The following is an 18,581-nucleotide window of genomic DNA, read 5'->3' as shown; positions in this document are numbered from 1 at the left end:
TCTCGTTATATCGATATTCAAGGGAGTCCGAAAAAATATCGATATAACCGGGACTATCGATATATCCGACCCTGTTTGCATGTAATGGTCTCCGTGCGTGCATAGAAATAGTATCGATATAACCGGGACTATCGATATATCAGATATCGATATAACGAGACTTTACTGTACTTTGTTTGGTCTGAAAACTTCGTGTTGATCCGTGTTGATGGTGAAATTAGAAGGAAAACACATCAATAACGCAATGATGAATCGTTATGTGTTGCACAAAGACTACTATTTGATACTAGTTGACACAAATTCCCAGCAGACAAATCAGCCCATTTCTAACGGAGCTTGGGCGCCATCTTGTGCATTTTCTGGGACGCTACATTGGAGTCCTGACGGCTCGAATTGATGCAGAAGGACTTCATTAATCGATTGCAAACATTTATGCTTTCCTCTTCAGAACTATTTGAATCATATTCATCCTGGATGAGTAACAAGAAAGCATCTTCTCCGAATCTGAAGTCATTGTTTTGATTCTAGAGCAAGGTAAGACGTCCTGGCGTGATGTCACGAACAAGAAGGCGGGACCTTCTGAAACTCGCCATTACCGGTGTCATTTTGAAGTAGATTTGGGACAATTTAACTCCTTTTTATTGGTGTTTTGCATTTGACAAAAAATATCATACTGCGTGTTTTGGGTATTTTAGATGCTATAAAACATTTTTCTGATGTCAGTTAGGAAACAAAAAAAATTGTGTCGGTTGTCCTTTAACGTCAATGTTGATCAATTCCAGGGATCGATGATCAAAGCGAGCATCCGATTCAGGTTTGCCCTCACAGATCACCACGACGACGCTCGTGCAGCAGTGTGAGGGTGTGCTCGCTAAACTGGTAGGTGAGCTTCTTTTTCACCTTGACGATCTCGCCCGAGCGGGCGTAGTTCCTCAATGCGCGCGACATCTTCTGGTACGTCATGGGCCGTTTGTTGCCTTTCCTTTGGCCCCACAGCGCCGCCAGTTGGTCCTTGTTACGGGCGGAAAAACGGAAAACGCCCGAGGACGACGCCACCCAGGAGACGCAATGGCCCATGGTGGGGTCTTCGAGCATCTCGAAGAGGAAGTGAAAAAGGCGAAGCTTCCTACCTGCAAGACGCCATATTTGGTCAGTCAAACTGCCGTTAACAGACAAAGCTTTTTATTCGCAATGTGCTCATTTCTTGTCCGAACCAGTTTATTTTTTGTGGGTTTCTAACTCAGGTTTTCCAAACTGTAACACTTGCCAATACAAATATTCTGGAGGCTGGAACATTTAGTGACCAAAATTGGAACGCATCGGGTTTCAACGACAATGAGAGAGCGTAACAAACATCTGCGCCGGGCCACTTAGTGTTAATCATTTCCTCCAAAGCGACAATTCCCAGAAAATAGCGTGTTTGATATCCGAGCGAGAAGTTCGCTGCAAACACTGCGGTTATCTCATAAATATGTAAAATACACGCATGCGTCGTTTATGATCTCTTTGCTCTCAGGCCGTGAGCTTCCGTGGCAATAACCGTATGAGCGAGAGCATAAAAGCAGAACTCACCGCTGCCCGCCGCCGAGGCCTGATGTTTGCTTAATTGTTTTGTGGTCACGGAGGCGGGTGGTGGCTCGCATGGCGCCGCCTCGGGGCCACCTGGGAGGCTCTAGCTCACCGGCAAAAAAAAACAAAACACAGTGTCACAGTTATTAAAGATCATGTCACGTTTTGACATGCGCATGGTAATGTTGGACAATTAATTAATTGATTTTATTTATTTGTATTGGATTGGATTTGCCTTTATTGGTCTCAGACAGTGGAGACAGTTACATTTCACAGCAGCAATGTGATGAAAGAAAGAGGAAAGGAAGAAGTAGAAAAAATACATGAGCTGCTGGAAAGGCAGCGCCGTCTTGAAGTCAAAAGAACAAAACAAAACTAAATAATAATATGACAACACAAAGACACAGATATTATGTTCATTAGTTTTTTTTGTTCTTATCACTTCAAGATGGCGCCGCGAGAATGGCTGCCTTTCCAGCAGCTCCTGTATGTTATTTTCTACTTCTTTCCTTTCATCTTCCTTTCATAACTTTGCTGCTGTGAAATGTCAATTTCTCCACTGCGAGACTAATAAAGATCAATCCTATTTGATGTATTGACATTTTTATAATAATAATAATAATCATACATTTCATTTTAAGCGCCTTTCAAAGCTCTCAAGGACACTTTACAGTATAGGTGTCAAAGTCAAGGCCCGCGGGCCAAATCCGGCCCGCCACATCATTTTTTTTCGGCCCGCGAAAGCAAATCAAACTTGTTAAATTCCATGATGATTTCATATTTTTGGATGTCAACCACAATAAAAGTCATTATTCTTGACTTCGGATTTGAAAACAAGTTATTTATTACTTTGCTGTGTTCTCTATATGTAATATTTGAAGGGATTTAAACATTCTAATGGGTTCCCCAAATTCATAACGGCCCTCGAGAGGAAACCATCACTACAATGTGACCCGCGGCAAAAAATGACTTTGACACCCCTGCTTTACAGTCACAGACAAGATACGTACAATAATAAATAAAATATAATAAATAAATAGTTATAAATAAAGGATCGGGGGGTTACAGTTTTAATTCAAAATAACACTTTTTAATTAAATTAAAATTACATGAAAAATAACACTTTAATTTAACTGTGAAAAAAAAAGATTGTAAACAGTCATCGGATTTGGCAAAAAAAAAATGGCTGTATTGCCTAATTTGGAGTCTACGGCTCCTTTTAAATGCGGGCCTTAAATTATGAAAAAATAAACTATCCAAAATGCCGTCAACCTTACAAACACTGCCCGAAAATTTAGAATAACGTCAATGCCTCACCGGTGACTCATAGGGCCCCCAGTATCGCTTCCAATTGTCGGTGTCCGCATTGGTTGCATCTTCCTGCACACCTGCAGGAATGCATAATCACATATGCAATATATTATATCACCCCGCCCTCACTCCCAAAAAATAAAAAATGTGACTCACCATTGTTTTCCCAATTTTGTCTGTGGTACTCCTCGAGGAATTCCAAAATCACCTCCAAGTCAGACTGAGCCTCCTGGTACGAATTCTGAAGGAGAGTTAATCGTCACTATTTGATATTTTGCCATAGAGAGAGATTGCTCATTGCTCATTACCATCACTGCTGATCCAGTTGGCCGAAATATTGACTAAAAACTTAGTCAGGCTTCTGTTCTTATACCCCCCCTAAGGGGAGTGAGAGTTTGTCAGGCTCGGTGGTAAGAATGGGTTTCAGTGCCGCAACAACGGCAGCACCAGTAGCAACCAGTCAGCCCCCCAGAGCTGACCACATCCTCCCCTCTGGGCCAGATAAGGCCGAGTCCGTAGCCCGCCGCCGCTCTCAGGAAAAACACACTTGCGGCCATATTTTTCCTCACAGGATGTATCGTGAAATTCGCAACGGCCGTGTTTTTTTTTTAAGTAACGTTCTTGTTGCAAGAAATCTGCCGTTTTGGGTTCAAGTGCCAATTTTAACTCATGAACTGTCATTCGCGAATGTATTCGGGAATTGAAAATATGACGTAGAACGCCATTCCTGAATTTGCTCGAGTTTTTTTTTTCTTGTTTGGGTGCCGATAAAGCGCTGTCATGGCAATGTCAAGGGGGGTATCATTTGCCTTTTGTCCATGTGAGCACTTTGTTCCAGCTTTAGCTGTTGTTAAAGCACTATATAATCCAATATGTATATACAGTAAAGTCTCGTTATATCGATATCGGATATATCGATAGTCCCGGTTATATCGATACTATTTCTATGCACGCACGGAGAAAATTACATACAAACAGGGTCGGATATATTGATAGTCCCGGTTATATCGATATTTTTTCGGACTCCCTTGAATATCGATATAACGAGACTTTACTGTATTGCAGTGTATTTTGCACAGCCGCCCTCATTTCAAACTCGTATAACTCCAGACCCATATAATCTAGGAATTAACATTTTTTTTTTTCTGATGACAGAAGGGTCTAAGGTTTCTTACGCTAAATTGAATGTTTATGACGTCCTAAAACTCAATATTATGTGGGACCTGGAATTAGAGTGACTATGACAACAACCCTGGCACTGGCGTGGACACATTTTTGCACCGGTCTGGCAGTGAATGAGTTAATTTTTAATCTTGAAATATTGGAAGTTGTCTTTTTACGCTGCATTCAATGTTTATGTAAACCTAAAACTCAATATTATGTGGGTCCTGGAATTAGAGTGACTATGATAACAACCCTGGCACTGGCGTGGACACATTTTTTGCACCGGTCTGGCAGTGAATGAGTTAAGATTGTTCAATGTACTCCTTTTTCACTCAGCTCCTGAAGCCATTTTCGGTTCTCAAGGTGAAATTTGTTGGACGTGTCGATCATCGTAGATGCAAAAGAGTCTCAAAAATCCACACCTTTAAAAGTTACGTGGGGTCAGGAAGATTTTCTTTGAGCAAACGGGTTCATCGTGTTAGGAAAAAAAAAAACACAGCGGTTGTAAAAATCAGAAAATTATTTATTGTGCGGACGCATTTTGCCATTTTTACAGACACTCGGGATGCCATCGAGTTTGTCAAGTATTTCAACAAAGCGCATTGAAACAGGCAGCATCCTGGTAGTCCTGTTCGTGCCAATTCTGCCAGTCGGGCGCCGCCTGCCCGGAGTAACTCGACGCGGCGACCGGAATACTGCCCGGGACCTGCCCCGATCCCAACCTGTGCAAGACGTCGGGGTTGAACTGGTAAGTGAGTTTACGCCGCACTTTGACGATCTCGCCCGTTCGTCTGTAATTGCGTAGCGCCCGCGCCATCTTCTGGTAGGTCATTGTCTTGCGGTTGCCCTTCCGCTGGCCCCAGCACTCGGCCAGACGCTCCTTGTTCTTGGACACAAAGTGGAAAGTGCCGCTTTTGTTGTCACTCCACTGGATGGAGTCGCCCATATCGGGATCGTGAAGGGCCTCGTGGAGGTACTCGTACAGGCGCAGCTTCTTGCGACCTTCCCAAAATTACATAGATCAAAGTTAAATGTCATTTATAATAATAATAATAATAATAATAATACATTTCATTCATCAGCGCCTTTCAAAACTCTCAAGGTCACTTTACAGTCACATGATAAGTTTTCCTGTAGGTAAGCGGCGGCAGCCACATGCGGCAGCGTTCACTCCTTTTTGAGTTATTCCGGGTTGAGTTAACGCTAGTGCGTGTGGCTGCCGCTGCTCACCCACAGAAAAACTTATCCTGTGACCGGAAAGTGACCTTGAGAGTTTTGAAAGTCGCTTATAAATTAAATATATTATTATTATTATTATCATTATTATTATTATTATTATTATAAATCTATTGGCTATCTATTAGCTAGCTAGCTTTCTATCTGTTTGAGTTTAGAGTAATAATAACAAAATAATAATAATAATAATAATAATAATTAATAATAATAATAATAGATAGCTAGCCAGATAGCTAATAATATAGCAACTAAAGTGCTAGGTAAATAGCCAGCAAGATAGCCAGCTAGATAGCCAGATACACTGTAGATATATCGCTGAATAGCTAGATAAATTAAAAGAAGTGAAGAGAGGAAACTAGCCAATCACTTTATCACAAGCCACTGGGTGATACGAGCATACTGGCCAGAGCTAGCACACTGTACTGTAGTGATCTGCACAAATACATGGTTGTGTTTATGTTCACTCAACCCTGAAGTAATAAAGTAAAAAAAAAACTAAATAGCAAATAATATGAAGGGATTTGCTGTTTTACAAAAACCCTGATTATGTTCTATGAATGGCTCTGATTGCCCCATTCGCTCTGACATCTTTTGACATAAATGGACAACCGCCATGCGTTAGTTACCTCTGCTGTTCTGCGAAAGCACGAGGCGTTGGGATGAGTAAAAGTGAGCGGATTCCATTTGGATCGAGGGCACCTCGGGCGACACCTGGGACCATGTCTCCTGCTGATCCAATAATCCTAGTCATCTTTATTTTTATGTATATTATCATAAAACATACAATGACTTACTGCTTTGGAATCGTGACAGTCGTATCTGTGCGCCGGCACGTCAGCGTGGTGGCCAACTCGGGAGTAGGAGATCTGACACTGCTGAGTGCCCAAAACGTCGTAGTCTGGATATACTGCAAATCCCTCTAAAATCTTAAAATATTATCTCATGAACTCGAAAATGCACACGTTCCATGTTAGCTTACCTGCGTCATAGTAAGGATGAGTGCAATGCTGCTGAATGATATCGATGGCGTCCTGGAAGTGTTGGTTGATGTCGCTTTCCCAGCAATGCTGCGACATCATCATTCGGACAGATGAAATGTACGATACTGACATGCGTCGTTTTACTAACTAAAGTGCGCACTCACCATCTTGTAGGAGTGAGCGGGTCCCTGGGCCGAGAAGTTTTCTGCCCTCATTGGTTGGACGCCAACCCTGGCCAGGTATGAAACATTTTTCCGCTAGCCGTCCGCCGGCATAAATAGTCAAGAGGACGCGTAATTTAAATGCGTTAACGTCATAATGTAACACAGACATGATACACTTCTCTTTTTCATGTGTGTTTGTGTGCGCGTGCGTACTCTTGGTGAGGCATAGAAACAGTTTGATATGCTAGTATCCAAATCAAAAGAAAACAAAAGCCATGAATCTTTTTCGGTGCTTGCAATCTGAGCCCGCAGATTGATCGGAAGTATTTTGTCTTTTGTATCACAACCGCTCTCACCGATATTTGCATGCCAACCTCAGCCACTGCTGCTTACCTTCGAACAATAAAAACCACAACACAACAGGTGGAGGGAAAATCCAAATGTGAATATGACTACAATTATTTTGTACTTTCCAAAATCTACATGGCCGCCCTGCAAAATGGATTTAATTATTTTTTTATGTGTGAAATAGACGTTAAACCGTTATTTATAGACTATGATCAAAGGACAACCAACGCCAAGTTGTGTCCATAATTTGTAAAATCACTTCAAATGACTTCTACTGAGCGTATTTTACAAAGTTTCCACGGCATATAGCTATATTTTACGTTTTAAGACTCGCGCTGAATATTCAGGATGTGTTGATGACGATGCGACGTCACGTCAGGAACGCCCCTGACCGAGAAAGCGACACGCAATGCATTTTGGGTACTTTGTTTGGTCTGAAAACTTTGAGTTGTTCAGTGTTGATGTCGAAATTAGAATGAAAACACATAAATAACGCGATGGTGAATCGTTGTGTGTTGCACCAAGACTACTATTTGATACTAGTTGACACAAATTCCCAGCAGACAAATCAGCCCATTTCCAACGGAGCTTGGGCGCCATCTTGTGCATTTTCTGGGACGCTACATTGGAGAGTCCTGACGGCTCGAATTGATGCAGAAGGACTTCTTTAATCGATTGCAAACGTTTATGCTTTCCTCTTCAGAACTACAGTAAAGTCTCGTTATATCGATATTCAAGTTAGTCCGAAAAAATATCGATATAACCGGGACTATCGATATATCCGATATCGATATAACGAGACTTTACTGTATTTGAATCATATTCATCACTGGATTAGTAACAAGAAAGCATCTTCTCCGAATCTGAAGCCATTGTTTTGATTCTAGAGCAAGGCGAAGACGTCCTTGCGTGACGTCTCGAACAAGGGGGTGGGACCTTCTCAAACTCGCAATTTCCGAGGTCATTTTGAAGTAGTTTTGGGACACTTGAAGTCATTTTTATTGGTGTTTTGCATTTGACTAAAAATATCAGCCTGCTTGTTTTGGGTATTTTAGATGCTATAAAACGTTTTTCTGATGTCAGTTAGGAAACAAAAAAAGTGACATTAGTTGTCCTTTAAGGTTAATGATTAACACAATCCACTGTGCCAATCACGCAATGGCGGGTACGCCCTCTTCGGGCGGGGGAGGGGGGTGTTTCTTTTTCTTTTTCTTTTTTGAGAAGTCAATTTATCCACAGTGTTACGTTTTAAATATCAACCGACTTGGTGCTCAAGTTCCCCTTTCAGGCCTGTTAAGTCTGCACCCAAGCCTACCTCACGAATAAAAATATTGGAGGGAGGTGGGCATATAACATGTCCTTAATGTGTTCAGTCATTCGTATGTCTTATTGTGCTCCCACTCCTTGCTAACTTGTGCGTGCTTGTTTGTGCAGGGATGCATAATGTGCCTGTGTGTTTCCTGCCACGGCTGATTACACAAAGAACCACACAAAGGTTTGCTCCCTAAACATATTTCCCTCTTTTGGGAAGAAAGGGGGAGGGGTACTGCCCCATAAATAAGCGACCGCAACGTGTCAGGTGACGGCTCCGTGCAGGTGTTTTTTGGTATTGCCTTATCTCTTGTGGGCACGCTGTCGGACATTTCATTTGGGACAATCGGTTGCTGTCAAACGACAAAAACAAAACAAACAAAAAGTATCATTTCAACAGCAGACAATCAGAATCAGAATCATCTTTATTGCCAAGTATGTAGAACACACAAGGAATTTGTTTCCGGTAGAACACGCTGCACTAGTATCGTCGTCAAAAAAACTGCTAAGTGGCACTATACAGTTCCACTTAGCACGCACGAGTATACAGCACGCTGGAGTATATTTCCATGAGAAGGTGCTTCTTATTTGATTTGTTTTTTTTTCTTCATTTATTAGTTTTGATTATGGACAACAGTTCCGGGTCGAGTGAACGCTGGCGCGTATGGCTGCCGCTGCTCACCCGCAGAAAAAATATCCTGTGACTGTAAAGTCTCCTTGAGAGTTTTGAAAGGCCCTTATCAATGAAATGTATTATAATTAGACTGAACGCTGGTGCGTGTGTATTATTATTATTATTATTATTATTATTATTATTATTATTATTATTATTATTATTATTATTATCATTGTTATTATTATTGTTATTGTTGTTATTATTTTTATTGTTTAAAAAATATGTCGTTTAATTTACACAAACTTTTGACAATTTCGCTGCCATTCACAAATTCATTCGAGAATTGAAAATATGAGGTGGAGCGCATTCCCAAATTTGTTTGGGTTTTCTTTTTTCTTGTTTTGGTGCTGATAAAGCGCTGGCCATGGCGTCTGGCAATATTTTATTCCCCTTCCACAAGGGGGCAGCATTTCCCTTTTTTTCCATGTTAGTGCTTTGTTCCAGGTTCAGCTGTTGTTAAAGCGCTATATAAACCAATATGTATGTATTGTATTGTATGAGCCGCCCTCATTTCAAGCTCAGATAACTCCAGACTTATATAACTTATGAATTAACTCTTTTTTTTTCCTGATGAAAGAAGAGAGTAAGGTTTCTTACGCTGCATTGAATATTTATGTAGTCCTCAAACTCAATATTCTATGGGTCCTGGAATTTGAATGACAATGACAAAAACCCTGGCACTGGAGCGGACACATTTTTGCACGTCTGGCAGTGAATGAGTCAATATAATATATCGTGTATTTGAGTTTGCGGGTGAACATGAGTGACATTTTTATTTTTGTTTGTTTTCACATTTAATAGTTGGAAGGTGTCCATAGCTTCAATAACCTAATGAGAGCCAGAAGGATAGAACATTTTGGGAGGTGTATGTCTTGCAGTTGATTTTTTTTTTTGGTGTGTGTGTGTGTGTGTGTTTTGTGTCATCACCAGTGTGAGCGTGTGTCTTCTTGATTAAATATGTGTTGTGTGTGTTGTTCTGTGTGTGTTTTTAGTGTGTGAGAATGAAGAAGTATCGCGGAGCTAATCTCAGAAGGTCACACACGTGTACACACACACACACACACACACACACACACACACACACACACACACACACACACACACACACACACACACACACACACACACACAGAAAGGCCACAGCAATGTCTTTTCTTGCTGATGAGAAAAGTTGAAAAGCAGGTAACTGGGACGGCGGCTGATAGCCCGCAGAATAGCCAGCAGTGGGCAGTAAAGAGCTGAACAGGTCACAATTCTTTCTGTTATCCACCTGAGTCTTTTTTTTTTCTTTTTCTTCTTCTACTTCCTGCAGTAGGCCACAACGCCATATGTCATCACGCCCACCACAGCCACCAAAGCGGCGCCGCCGCACAGCAGCGCGGGCATTTTGACAGGACCCTCCACTTTGGACCCTTCCGCCGAGGAGACGACCATCGGTGGGACAATAGATGACGGCGGGAGGAGGCTCGGCGATGTGTTTTGAGGCTCTTCGGCGGCCGTGGTGGAGGGCGTCGGCGTAGAGGTGGTGGAAGGCGGTTCAAGACTGAAGACAGGTAGCGGGGCCGACGCCATGGGAGGTAACGTTTGCGTCGACTGTGCCCGAGGCTCTGATGACGACGCCATCAGGAGCTGTTCAGACTCTGTAGCCTGCAGGTCCAACACACTGGTCCGAAGCTCCTCATCTTCCTCCTCTACATCCTCCAGGTGAACCATGTCAGAGTTGGACGAGTGGTTCTCCCCTGCGGCTCCGCCTTCGCTGCTGTCTAGGCTGGTGGCGTCCTCGGGATCCACGTCCCCCATGGTTGACCAGGACTCGGCTAGGAGGCTCTCGCTCTGCCAGGGGCTGGAACTCGGTGGTGGTGACCCCCCGCCGGACTCGACTGGAGTGTTCCCCTCCAGAATGGCCACTGTGCGGACACAACTTATCCAGGTCAGTTTGGGAAAATACGCTTTTGAATCAAAAATGGTCAGGAAGGGTTCCCACAAGTCCCGGAAAACCTGGAATGTGAGTCACCATTTTTAGTTATGAAAAGCACATGGAAAATGAGAAAAATAATTGATGACATAAAATCAATTCATTTGTCATTAATCGATGAAAACGTTTCTTTTAGCCGTCATCTGTACTTCTTTGAAGGTGTCAGATGTTTCGCTCCTCATCCGAAAAGATTCGTCAGCGAACTAAAATTGTGCTGGTATATATCCCAGCGGTGGCGGTGTCAGACCTCTGCTTTGATAGGTCCCTGCTCTAAGGTAGGGGGAGCAGAGGACTATTCCCTGAAGATACACTGATTACTTCTTTTGTCCTGACTGATTATGGTCTATGACTGGCCCTGATTGCCCCATTCGCCCTGGTATCACCTTCATTAGTGTGACTAAGCATACGTGGTAACAATCTAAGAATTCTGTTGTGCGCACAATCCAAATTGAACCTCACACCACCATAGCCATTTTGGGAAGGGTTTTGCTGTTTTATATATAAAAAAAGCTTCTTTTTCTCCCTTTTCAAACCAATTCAATTTTTTGTTCGCTGACGAAACTTCTCGGATTGGGAAGCGAAACTTCCGACACAATCAAAGAAGTACAATTGACTGCTGAAGGAGCATTTTCATTGATGGACCACTCCTGTATGACTGTGAGCTGACACTGACATATTTTCCTTTAACAGTGTATAAAAAAATACTTTTTAAAATCACATCACAATGGTCCCAAAGTGACTGTTTAGCAATAATGTTGCACCCCATCGCTACAAGTGTGGATGCTTAAAAATCAATTTGTCAACAAAGCTGTTCTACATACATTTGCGTTGTATTTTTAATGCATGTTTGTCACAGGGGTTTATTTTAAAACATTCCAACCATTTAAACGTTTCCAGCGTGCACGTGCCTACGGCGTGATACACAAAGGTGACACCTCTTCACCCCGCGTGTCGCGACTCCGCCATCGACTGTGGAAAGTATTTGCCATCTGGCCGCCCTAGACCCAGAAATAGACACAGACGATCGACCGCAGTCTCTGTCGGCCATTGAAGTGAAATAAACAGCAATCTTGAGACGGAATTACCATCACTTGCCCTTGAATTAGGCAAACAATAAATAAAAAATATGCAGGAATTATTCTATTTTTACAGCTTCCCAAAATGTTTGTCACATAAAAAAATACTGAATTATGTACTTGATGAAAACAATTACAATTCCATAGACAAATGTTTACCTTCGCCATCGGAGGACAGTATCATAGGCCTGTCAGTATTTTATGTTTTATTATTAAAGGACAACTGACACCATATTTTTGTTTCCTAACTGACATCAGAAAAACATTTTATAGCATCTAAAATACCCAAAACACATAGGCTGATATTTTTAGTCAAATGCAAAACACCAATCAAAATGACTTAAAGTGTCCCAAAACTACTTCAAAATGACACCGGAAATGGCGAGTTTCAGAAGGTCCCGCCCTCTTGTTCGTGATGTCACGCCAACACGTTTTGTTTACTCTAGAATCAAAACAATGGCTTCAGATTCGAAGAAGATGCTTTCTTGCTACTCATCCAGTTATGAATATGATTCAAATAGTTCTGAAGAGGAAAGCATACATACTATTTCTATGAACGCAAGGAGAAAATTTGCAATCGATTATAGAAGTCCTTCGATATAACGAGATCATTTTGAGATTATAGAAGTCCTTCCGTCTGGACTCCAATGTAGCGTCCCAGAAAATGTACAATATGGCGCCCAAGCTCCGTTGGAAATGGGTTGATTTGTCTGCTGGGAATTTGTGTCAACTAGTATCAAATAGTAGTCTTGGTGCAACACACAACGATTCATCATCGCGTTATGTGTTTTCCTTCTAATTTCACCATCAATACGATGTTTTCAGATCAAACAAAGTACCCAAAATGCATTGTGTGTCACTTTCTCGGTCAGGGGCGTTCCTGACGTGATGTCACGTCAGGAAGCGTCACCAACTCGAAATCAAGACTTCGTGAATATTCAGCACGTGTCTTAAAACGTAAAATATGCGGTGGAATCTTTGTAAAATACACTCAGTAGAAGTCATTTGAAGTGATTTTACAAATTATGGACACAAATTGTCCGGAGGCGTCGGTTGTCCTTTAATATTGTAAAATATATTTGTATTCTTTTTTCTTAGCCCCCACCAGCCCTCACTTCACATTTTATCAGTGTTGTCCTCCCCTACACGCACGCATTTTAATCCCACATTTTGTGATCCGCCTTGACTTTAATTGGATTCCCGTTTGGTCCCATCCTGGGCAGAAAAAGACAAACGACTCTGGTCATACAACACCCACAGAATTAGCTGATACATTTCCCATCTGCCCTTCACTGCACTGAAATGACCCAGACTGACCTTTCTTCCCACTTGCACAGCACAGAAAGCTAACAAAGATATTCTTGACACAATAGGGAGACATTTACAATCATTGTAATGATTTGCCGAAACATTTCTATCCACACAAAGACAACACTTGAGCATACCTGGTTGCCGTTGGTGAGGTGCTCGGCGACAAAGGGCGTTTGGAGAACAAAGTTGCTGCGCGAATTAAGACACAACGCGAGCAGCGGACAGGGAGACAGACAGATATATCTGCTATGCTACACAAATAACACAATGTTCAACCTCTCCCTGTTTTACCCACCCTCCCCTATACTGTAAATCCATGACATAACACTTGCTCGTGGATCTGCCATGGGTGACTCCGGGTGGGGGGGGGGGGGGTGAGAGTCCTTAATCAGACTTTAACCTGAGTGTAAACAGTAAAAAAATGGGACAAATCCGTCCTTACTGTGCACTTTTAATTTGAAAATCCATTGAAATGTATGATTACAAATAATTTAAACTGTGTTGCTTAAATGAGGCGTTTGACTCAAAAGTACTTAAAGTACTTTTGTCATATTTATATTTTATCTTTTGCGTATGTTTCTAATTTCACACAAACCACTTTTTTAATTATTTGTTTACGCGTGGAAACGCAACTCTTCTTCCGCATCACCCTCGCGTCTGATTGGCCACAAAGCAGGAAGTCAACTTCACGTGATCTCGACAGTCAGCTGATCGTTAATTTGTACGGAGGACGTTTCGTTCCGAGTCACGACCGCACGTAAATCGCTCATTCGTCGTCTACATCATTTTCGGGTGAATTAAAAATGTTATTGATGTTGGTCAATTGTAACTTCGGCGTTTTCTTGAAGTGTTACGTTTCAATTGTTTTTTTTACGCTTGTCTGTGTGCTTTTGAATGGCAGGCCCCGAGATAGCTAGCAAGCCGCACCAGCAGCAGTTGCGACCATGGCGCTCAGCGATGCCGACGTTCAGAAACAGGTAACCAAGACATGTTTTTATTTCATCTTTGCAAGCAATTTAACAAATTTGTCGTATTACTCGGCTACGTTGCCATTTCATTGACATACATTGCTAGCTAGCATCATCCTTGACATCGAGCCGCTTTAGCATGTTAATGCGGCATTTTTTTAACATGGACTATTGGAGTTATCCTGATCAGTGACCACATGACAATCACATGATCGAGGCTGTATGAGTAATTGATGCGTTGAAACAGTTATCAGGGGAAATAAAAACGCCACACTGTGACAGCTGTTAAAGGTTCATTGTTACAGTAATGCTAATTTTCCCATTGTGGGACGATTAAAGGCTTTAGTGACAAATTGATCCTGACATTATTCATGTTTGTGAGAAAACAGAACAGCATCATGTCACTCAGCATCCCAGTTGCTAATTGAAATGCTAAAAAGAAATAAAATGTTGAAGTTTTCGTCTGTCATTCATGTCAACAGATCAAGCACATGATGGCCTTCATCGAGCAGGAGGCCAATGAGAAGGCGGAGGAGATTGACGCTAAGGTGACTTGGCTCAATCCATTATTATACTTGCTTCAATGCATTTGTGAGATACAGTGAGACCTCAACTTACGAACTTAATTGGTTCCCAGTGTGTAAGGCGAAAAGTGTGTATCTCAAAAGAAATTTCCCATAGGAAACCATTAAACTGGGAATAATCCGTTCCCAGGTTTCCATAAAATATACTTTTCAAGTAAATAAGCCTAACAAACTACACACAACATACCTTATTCTATGTATAATAAATGTGCTATTGTAGTGTAATGAAAGAAATACACTGCATTGTATCATAAAGTTACTTTATTTACATTTGTGATGGTCATTTATGGCTTGATGGAATGGCGTTGGAGGTCGAAGGTCAAAGGGAATTGCTGTTTGGAAAGAGGCGCAGTACATGAGGACTGTAATTAAAGAAATAAACTGTGCTGTAAGATAAAGTTTTATTTACCTTTTTGATGGTTGTTGATGGCTTATGGAAGGAGAGTCACCTTCCATATGGACTGTTGGTAACTTAACCTCTGGTGCTGTTCGGTCTTGTGCTTCCGCCGAAGATCACTCCGCCAGCCGTGGTGGGTGTGTATTATGAAAATAGTGCTTATTATAAGGTTTAATTTTCATAAATTTGACGTTTGTAAGACGAAAAGTTTGTAAGATAAGGTGTTTGTAAGTTGAGGTCTCACTGTACTTGTGGCTCCCCCTGCAGGCCGAAGAGGAGTTCAACATCGAGAAGGGCCGCCTGGTGCAAACGCAGCGTCTGAAGATCATGGAGTACTACGAGAAGAAGGAGAAGCAGATTGAGCAGCAGAAAAAAATGTGAGCTCAGTTCACAGCGTGTTGCTTCCACTTTGCCTGTGATTGCGTTTCCTTGTTGCATGCAGCACAATGGCTTCCACCTATGACCTATCAAACCCCTGCGTCATCCGCATGTATGTCCGTTACACAGCCAAATGTCCAACCTGATGAACCAGGCCCGCCTCAAGGTCCTCAAGGCCCGCGACGACATGATCTCGGTAAGTCTTTCACATATCAATAACACTGTATTAGGTTTTCATTGTGTGTGCATGGTGGGTGCTCTTCATTTCAGGACATGCTCAACGAAGCCCGTCAGCAGCTTGCCAAAGTGGCGCGAGACCCTGCCAGGTACCCAGCGCTGATTGACGGCTTGATCCTTCAGGTGCACCTTCGCCTGATTTTAATTGAAGCTCTATTTAGGTCCGGAAATGACTCTTAGTAAAACTAGTTCTTTTCTTCAGGGTTTATATCAGCTCCTGGAGCCCAAAGTGACCATTCGATGTCGTAAACAAGATGTCCAATTGGTGCAAGTGAGTCTTTGTTGTCGTCATCAATTCCCGGATATCTGCTTGAGGCCATCGCGCCTCTCGTCTCCTCGCAGGCTTCCATCCAGAAGAACTTGCCCGTCTACAAGGCTGCCGTGAAGAACAACTTGGAGGTCCGCATCGACCGCGACATCTTCCTCGATCCGGACGTGTGAGTGTCACAGAGTCGCTTTTTGACACTATAAATGCAAATCACTGAGTGTCCACGCTTTGACAGCTCCGGAGGCATCGAACTCTACAACGGAGATGGCAAGATCAAAGTGGCCAACACGCTGGAGAGCCGACTGGACCTCATGGCTCAGCAGGTAACAACAAATCGCTACATGCTTGCAAATGAATGTCGGTGTCTAAATTATTTTATTTTAAACTGTCCAGTAAAGAATGGGGGAAAATGAGCTACAGTGATACGTTGAATGCGCAAGAATATAATCTTGGCAGACAAACTAGTTTTCGGCGGACAAACCAAACCACACAGTGTTTGGCGAACCACTCGGTCGAACAGCGCCACGGTAGCCCTCGGACTAGTTTTAATCACCCCTTTCTTTGAGTGCAGACGTGGTTTGTTATCGAGGATACTTGTGCTATTACGGGACCGAAAAAGACCCCACCACAGGCTAGTGTTAAGTCGAAGAGGACACAAAAGAAAATTACGGTCGAGTAGAAGATCACGAACGAGGTGTGCGTTTGTGTAACCTAGCGTCCCAGTACCAGTATGCTAAGTCGACCATTGCTACGTGTGGCTAAGGGTGTTTCTGTGTTGTCTAAGCAACAGTATCAGGCAATAGAAGAGGTTGAAAAATGTCTATTGATTTGGGTTAACGAAAAGCAGCTAGCAGGGGACAGTGTGAGTGAGGGTATTCTCACTAAGAAAGCACAGCAACTTCACTCGGAAATCATCAAGGGGCAACTACATCAACGACCATCACAAAGGTAAATAAAACGACTTAATTATACAGTATAGTTTATTGCTTTAATTACAATACAATAGCAAATTTATTATACATAAAATAAGGTATATTTTGTGTAGTTTTAAGTCGTAGAAAATTGTTTTATGAGGACCTTGGAATGGATTATTCTCAATTTAATTGTTTCTTATGGGAAATAAATGTTTGCCAGATGAACTTTTCGCCTTACACACACTTTCTGGGAACCAATTAAGTTCATAAGCTGAGGTATCACTGTATGCAGATTTTTAACGATAATAAAAATAATATATTTCATTTCTAAGCGCCTTTCAAAACTCTCAAGGTCACTTTACAGTCACAGGATTTTTTGTTTTTCTGTCGGTGAGCAGCGGCAGCCACACGCGCCAGCGTTCACTCAACCTGGAATAACTCAAATAGATAGAAAGCTAGCTAGATAGCCAATAGATACGTAGCTAGCCAGCTAGCTACCTAGATAGCTACCTAGATAGCTAGAGCTAGCCAGCCAGATAGCGAATAGATCTCAAATAGCTAGCAAATGATAATAAGAATAATACATTTCATTTATAAGCGCCTTTCAAAGCTCTCAAGGTCACTTTACAGTCACGGAGAAGCATAAAATCCAGTTACATTGTAAATAAAAGAACCTTCAAATCTCACTTGGAATGTCTTAATATTCAAACATTCAATGCATATTTTAGCTAGCTACATAGATAGCTAATAGAAAGCTGGCTAGCTAGCTATCTATTAGCTAGATAGATGGCTAGCTTGATAGATAGGTAATAGATAGCCAGCTAGTTAGTTCGATAGCTAATAGACAGAAAATAGCTAGCTAACTAGATAATAATAATAATAATAATAATAATAATAATAATAATAATAATACATTATATTTTAAGCGCCTTTCAAAGCTCTTAAGGACACTTTACAGTCACGGAGAAGCATGAAATCCAGTTACATTGTAAATAAAAGAACCTTCAAATCTCACTTGGAATGTCTTAATATTCAAACATTCAATGCATATTTTGCCACAAAAAATGTTCTTTCAAAATATCAAAAACCGCGTTGTTGTTTTGTGTGTCGCAATGTACCCAGATGATGCCCAACATCCGAGTGGCCCTCTTCGGCGCCAACCCCAACCGCAAGTTCATGGACTGAAAAAGCCTCACTTCCTGTTTCTGGATTCTTTTCCATGTTTTGTTTTTGGCTCACGTTCCAAAAACTGTTTGCCACTGTCACTCTTATTTTTTTTTTTTTTATTATTATGTGCGTGTGTATGATGTGTCGTTGATGTGTTCCTTTGTACATGAAGAAAAGCTACCGCCATTCCGTGCGTGTCAGCAGTGACGACGGGTGAGTTACATGCTGTATTCTGACCGTCATCATGGAAGTCAGAATGTTTAAAAAGGTTTATTTATTCTTCCACCAGACTCCGTATATGAGCAACCGCATAGAAATCGTGTTATGTGATGTCAATGTCAAATATAGTAATAAAATATATGATTGGTGATGGTTCCACAGGGTGCCGGAAACTTCCTGACTTTTGTTGTCACAAGGCAAATTATTTTATTTTATTTTTTATTTTTTTGCACTTGTTCCCTATTTTAGGTTAAACACGCATATTTTGACTCTCGGTTCCTCCACACAACCGCGTGCACTGCCAAATGCTCAACGAATCAAATCTGCT

At 41.8% G+C, this 18,581-nt stretch overlaps 4 protein-coding genes across 7 annotated transcripts; 1 reads left to right on the top strand and 3 right to left on the bottom strand.

The window, feature by feature from the left end:
• Positions 1 to 822: 822 nt before the first annotated feature.
• Positions 823 to 3,313, bottom strand: spi2 (Spi-2 proto-oncogene). Its single transcript, XM_088988448.1, has 5 exons — positions 3,189 to 3,313; positions 3,037 to 3,121; positions 2,887 to 2,957; positions 1,573 to 1,672; positions 823 to 1,130 (listed from the first exon to the last, which is right to left on the bottom strand). The coding sequence occupies exons 1-5, from the start codon at positions 3,189 to 3,191 to the stop codon at positions 823 to 825; spliced, it is 567 nt and encodes a 188-aa protein (XP_088844574.1). The 5' UTR covers positions 3,192 to 3,313.
• A 1,320-nt stretch (positions 3,314 to 4,633) lies between these two features.
• On the bottom strand, positions 4,634 to 6,475 carry spic (Spi-C transcription factor (Spi-1/PU.1 related)). Of its 2 annotated transcripts, XM_088988443.1 has the most exons (5): positions 6,425 to 6,475; positions 6,260 to 6,347; positions 6,075 to 6,187; positions 5,907 to 6,009; positions 4,634 to 5,046 (listed from the first exon to the last, which is right to left on the bottom strand). In XM_088988443.1, the coding sequence occupies exons 1-5, from the start codon at positions 6,473 to 6,475 to the stop codon at positions 4,634 to 4,636; spliced, it is 768 nt and encodes a 255-aa protein (XP_088844569.1). The 2 variants fall into 2 exon arrangements, with proteins under 2 accessions (XP_088844569.1, XP_088844567.1); XM_088988441.1 differs by lacking the exon at positions 6,425 to 6,475 and having other exon boundaries at positions 5,907 to 6,006; positions 6,260 to 6,419.
• Positions 6,476 to 9,758: 3,283 nt separating this feature from the next.
• LOC148881789 (uncharacterized) lies at positions 9,759 to 10,559 on the bottom strand. The gene has a single exon (XM_088988449.1). The coding sequence runs from the start codon at positions 10,557 to 10,559 to the stop codon at positions 10,059 to 10,061; it is 501 nt and encodes a 166-aa protein (XP_088844575.1). The 3' UTR covers positions 9,759 to 10,058.
• On the top strand, positions 10,550 to 18,410 carry atp6v1e1b (ATPase H+ transporting V1 subunit E1b). Of its 3 annotated transcripts, none has more exons than XM_088988444.1 (10): positions 10,550 to 10,689; positions 14,023 to 14,098; positions 14,572 to 14,637; positions 15,338 to 15,447; positions 15,578 to 15,644; positions 15,719 to 15,808; positions 15,888 to 15,956; positions 16,028 to 16,122; positions 16,189 to 16,276; positions 17,990 to 18,410. In XM_088988444.1, the coding sequence occupies exons 2-10, from the start codon at positions 14,066 to 14,068 to the stop codon at positions 18,050 to 18,052; spliced, it is 681 nt and encodes a 226-aa protein (XP_088844570.1). In that variant the 5' UTR covers positions 10,550 to 10,689; positions 14,023 to 14,065; the 3' UTR covers positions 18,053 to 18,410. The 3 variants fall into 3 exon arrangements, with proteins under 3 accessions (XP_088844570.1, XP_088844571.1, XP_088844572.1); XM_088988445.1 differs by lacking the exon at positions 10,550 to 10,689 and adding an exon at positions 13,795 to 13,913; XM_088988446.1 differs by lacking the exon at positions 10,550 to 10,689 and adding an exon at positions 13,847 to 13,878.
• Positions 18,411 to 18,581: the final 171 nt, after the last annotated feature.

This window comes from Hippocampus bargibanti, linkage group LG22 (genome assembly GCF_051943395.1).
Source record: "Hippocampus bargibanti isolate YZ-2025 linkage group LG22, ASM5194339v1, whole genome shotgun sequence".
NCBI classification, from domain to species: domain Eukaryota; kingdom Metazoa; phylum Chordata; class Actinopteri; order Syngnathiformes; family Syngnathidae; genus Hippocampus; species Hippocampus bargibanti.
This window is presented reverse-complemented; position numbering and strand designations above follow the sequence as displayed.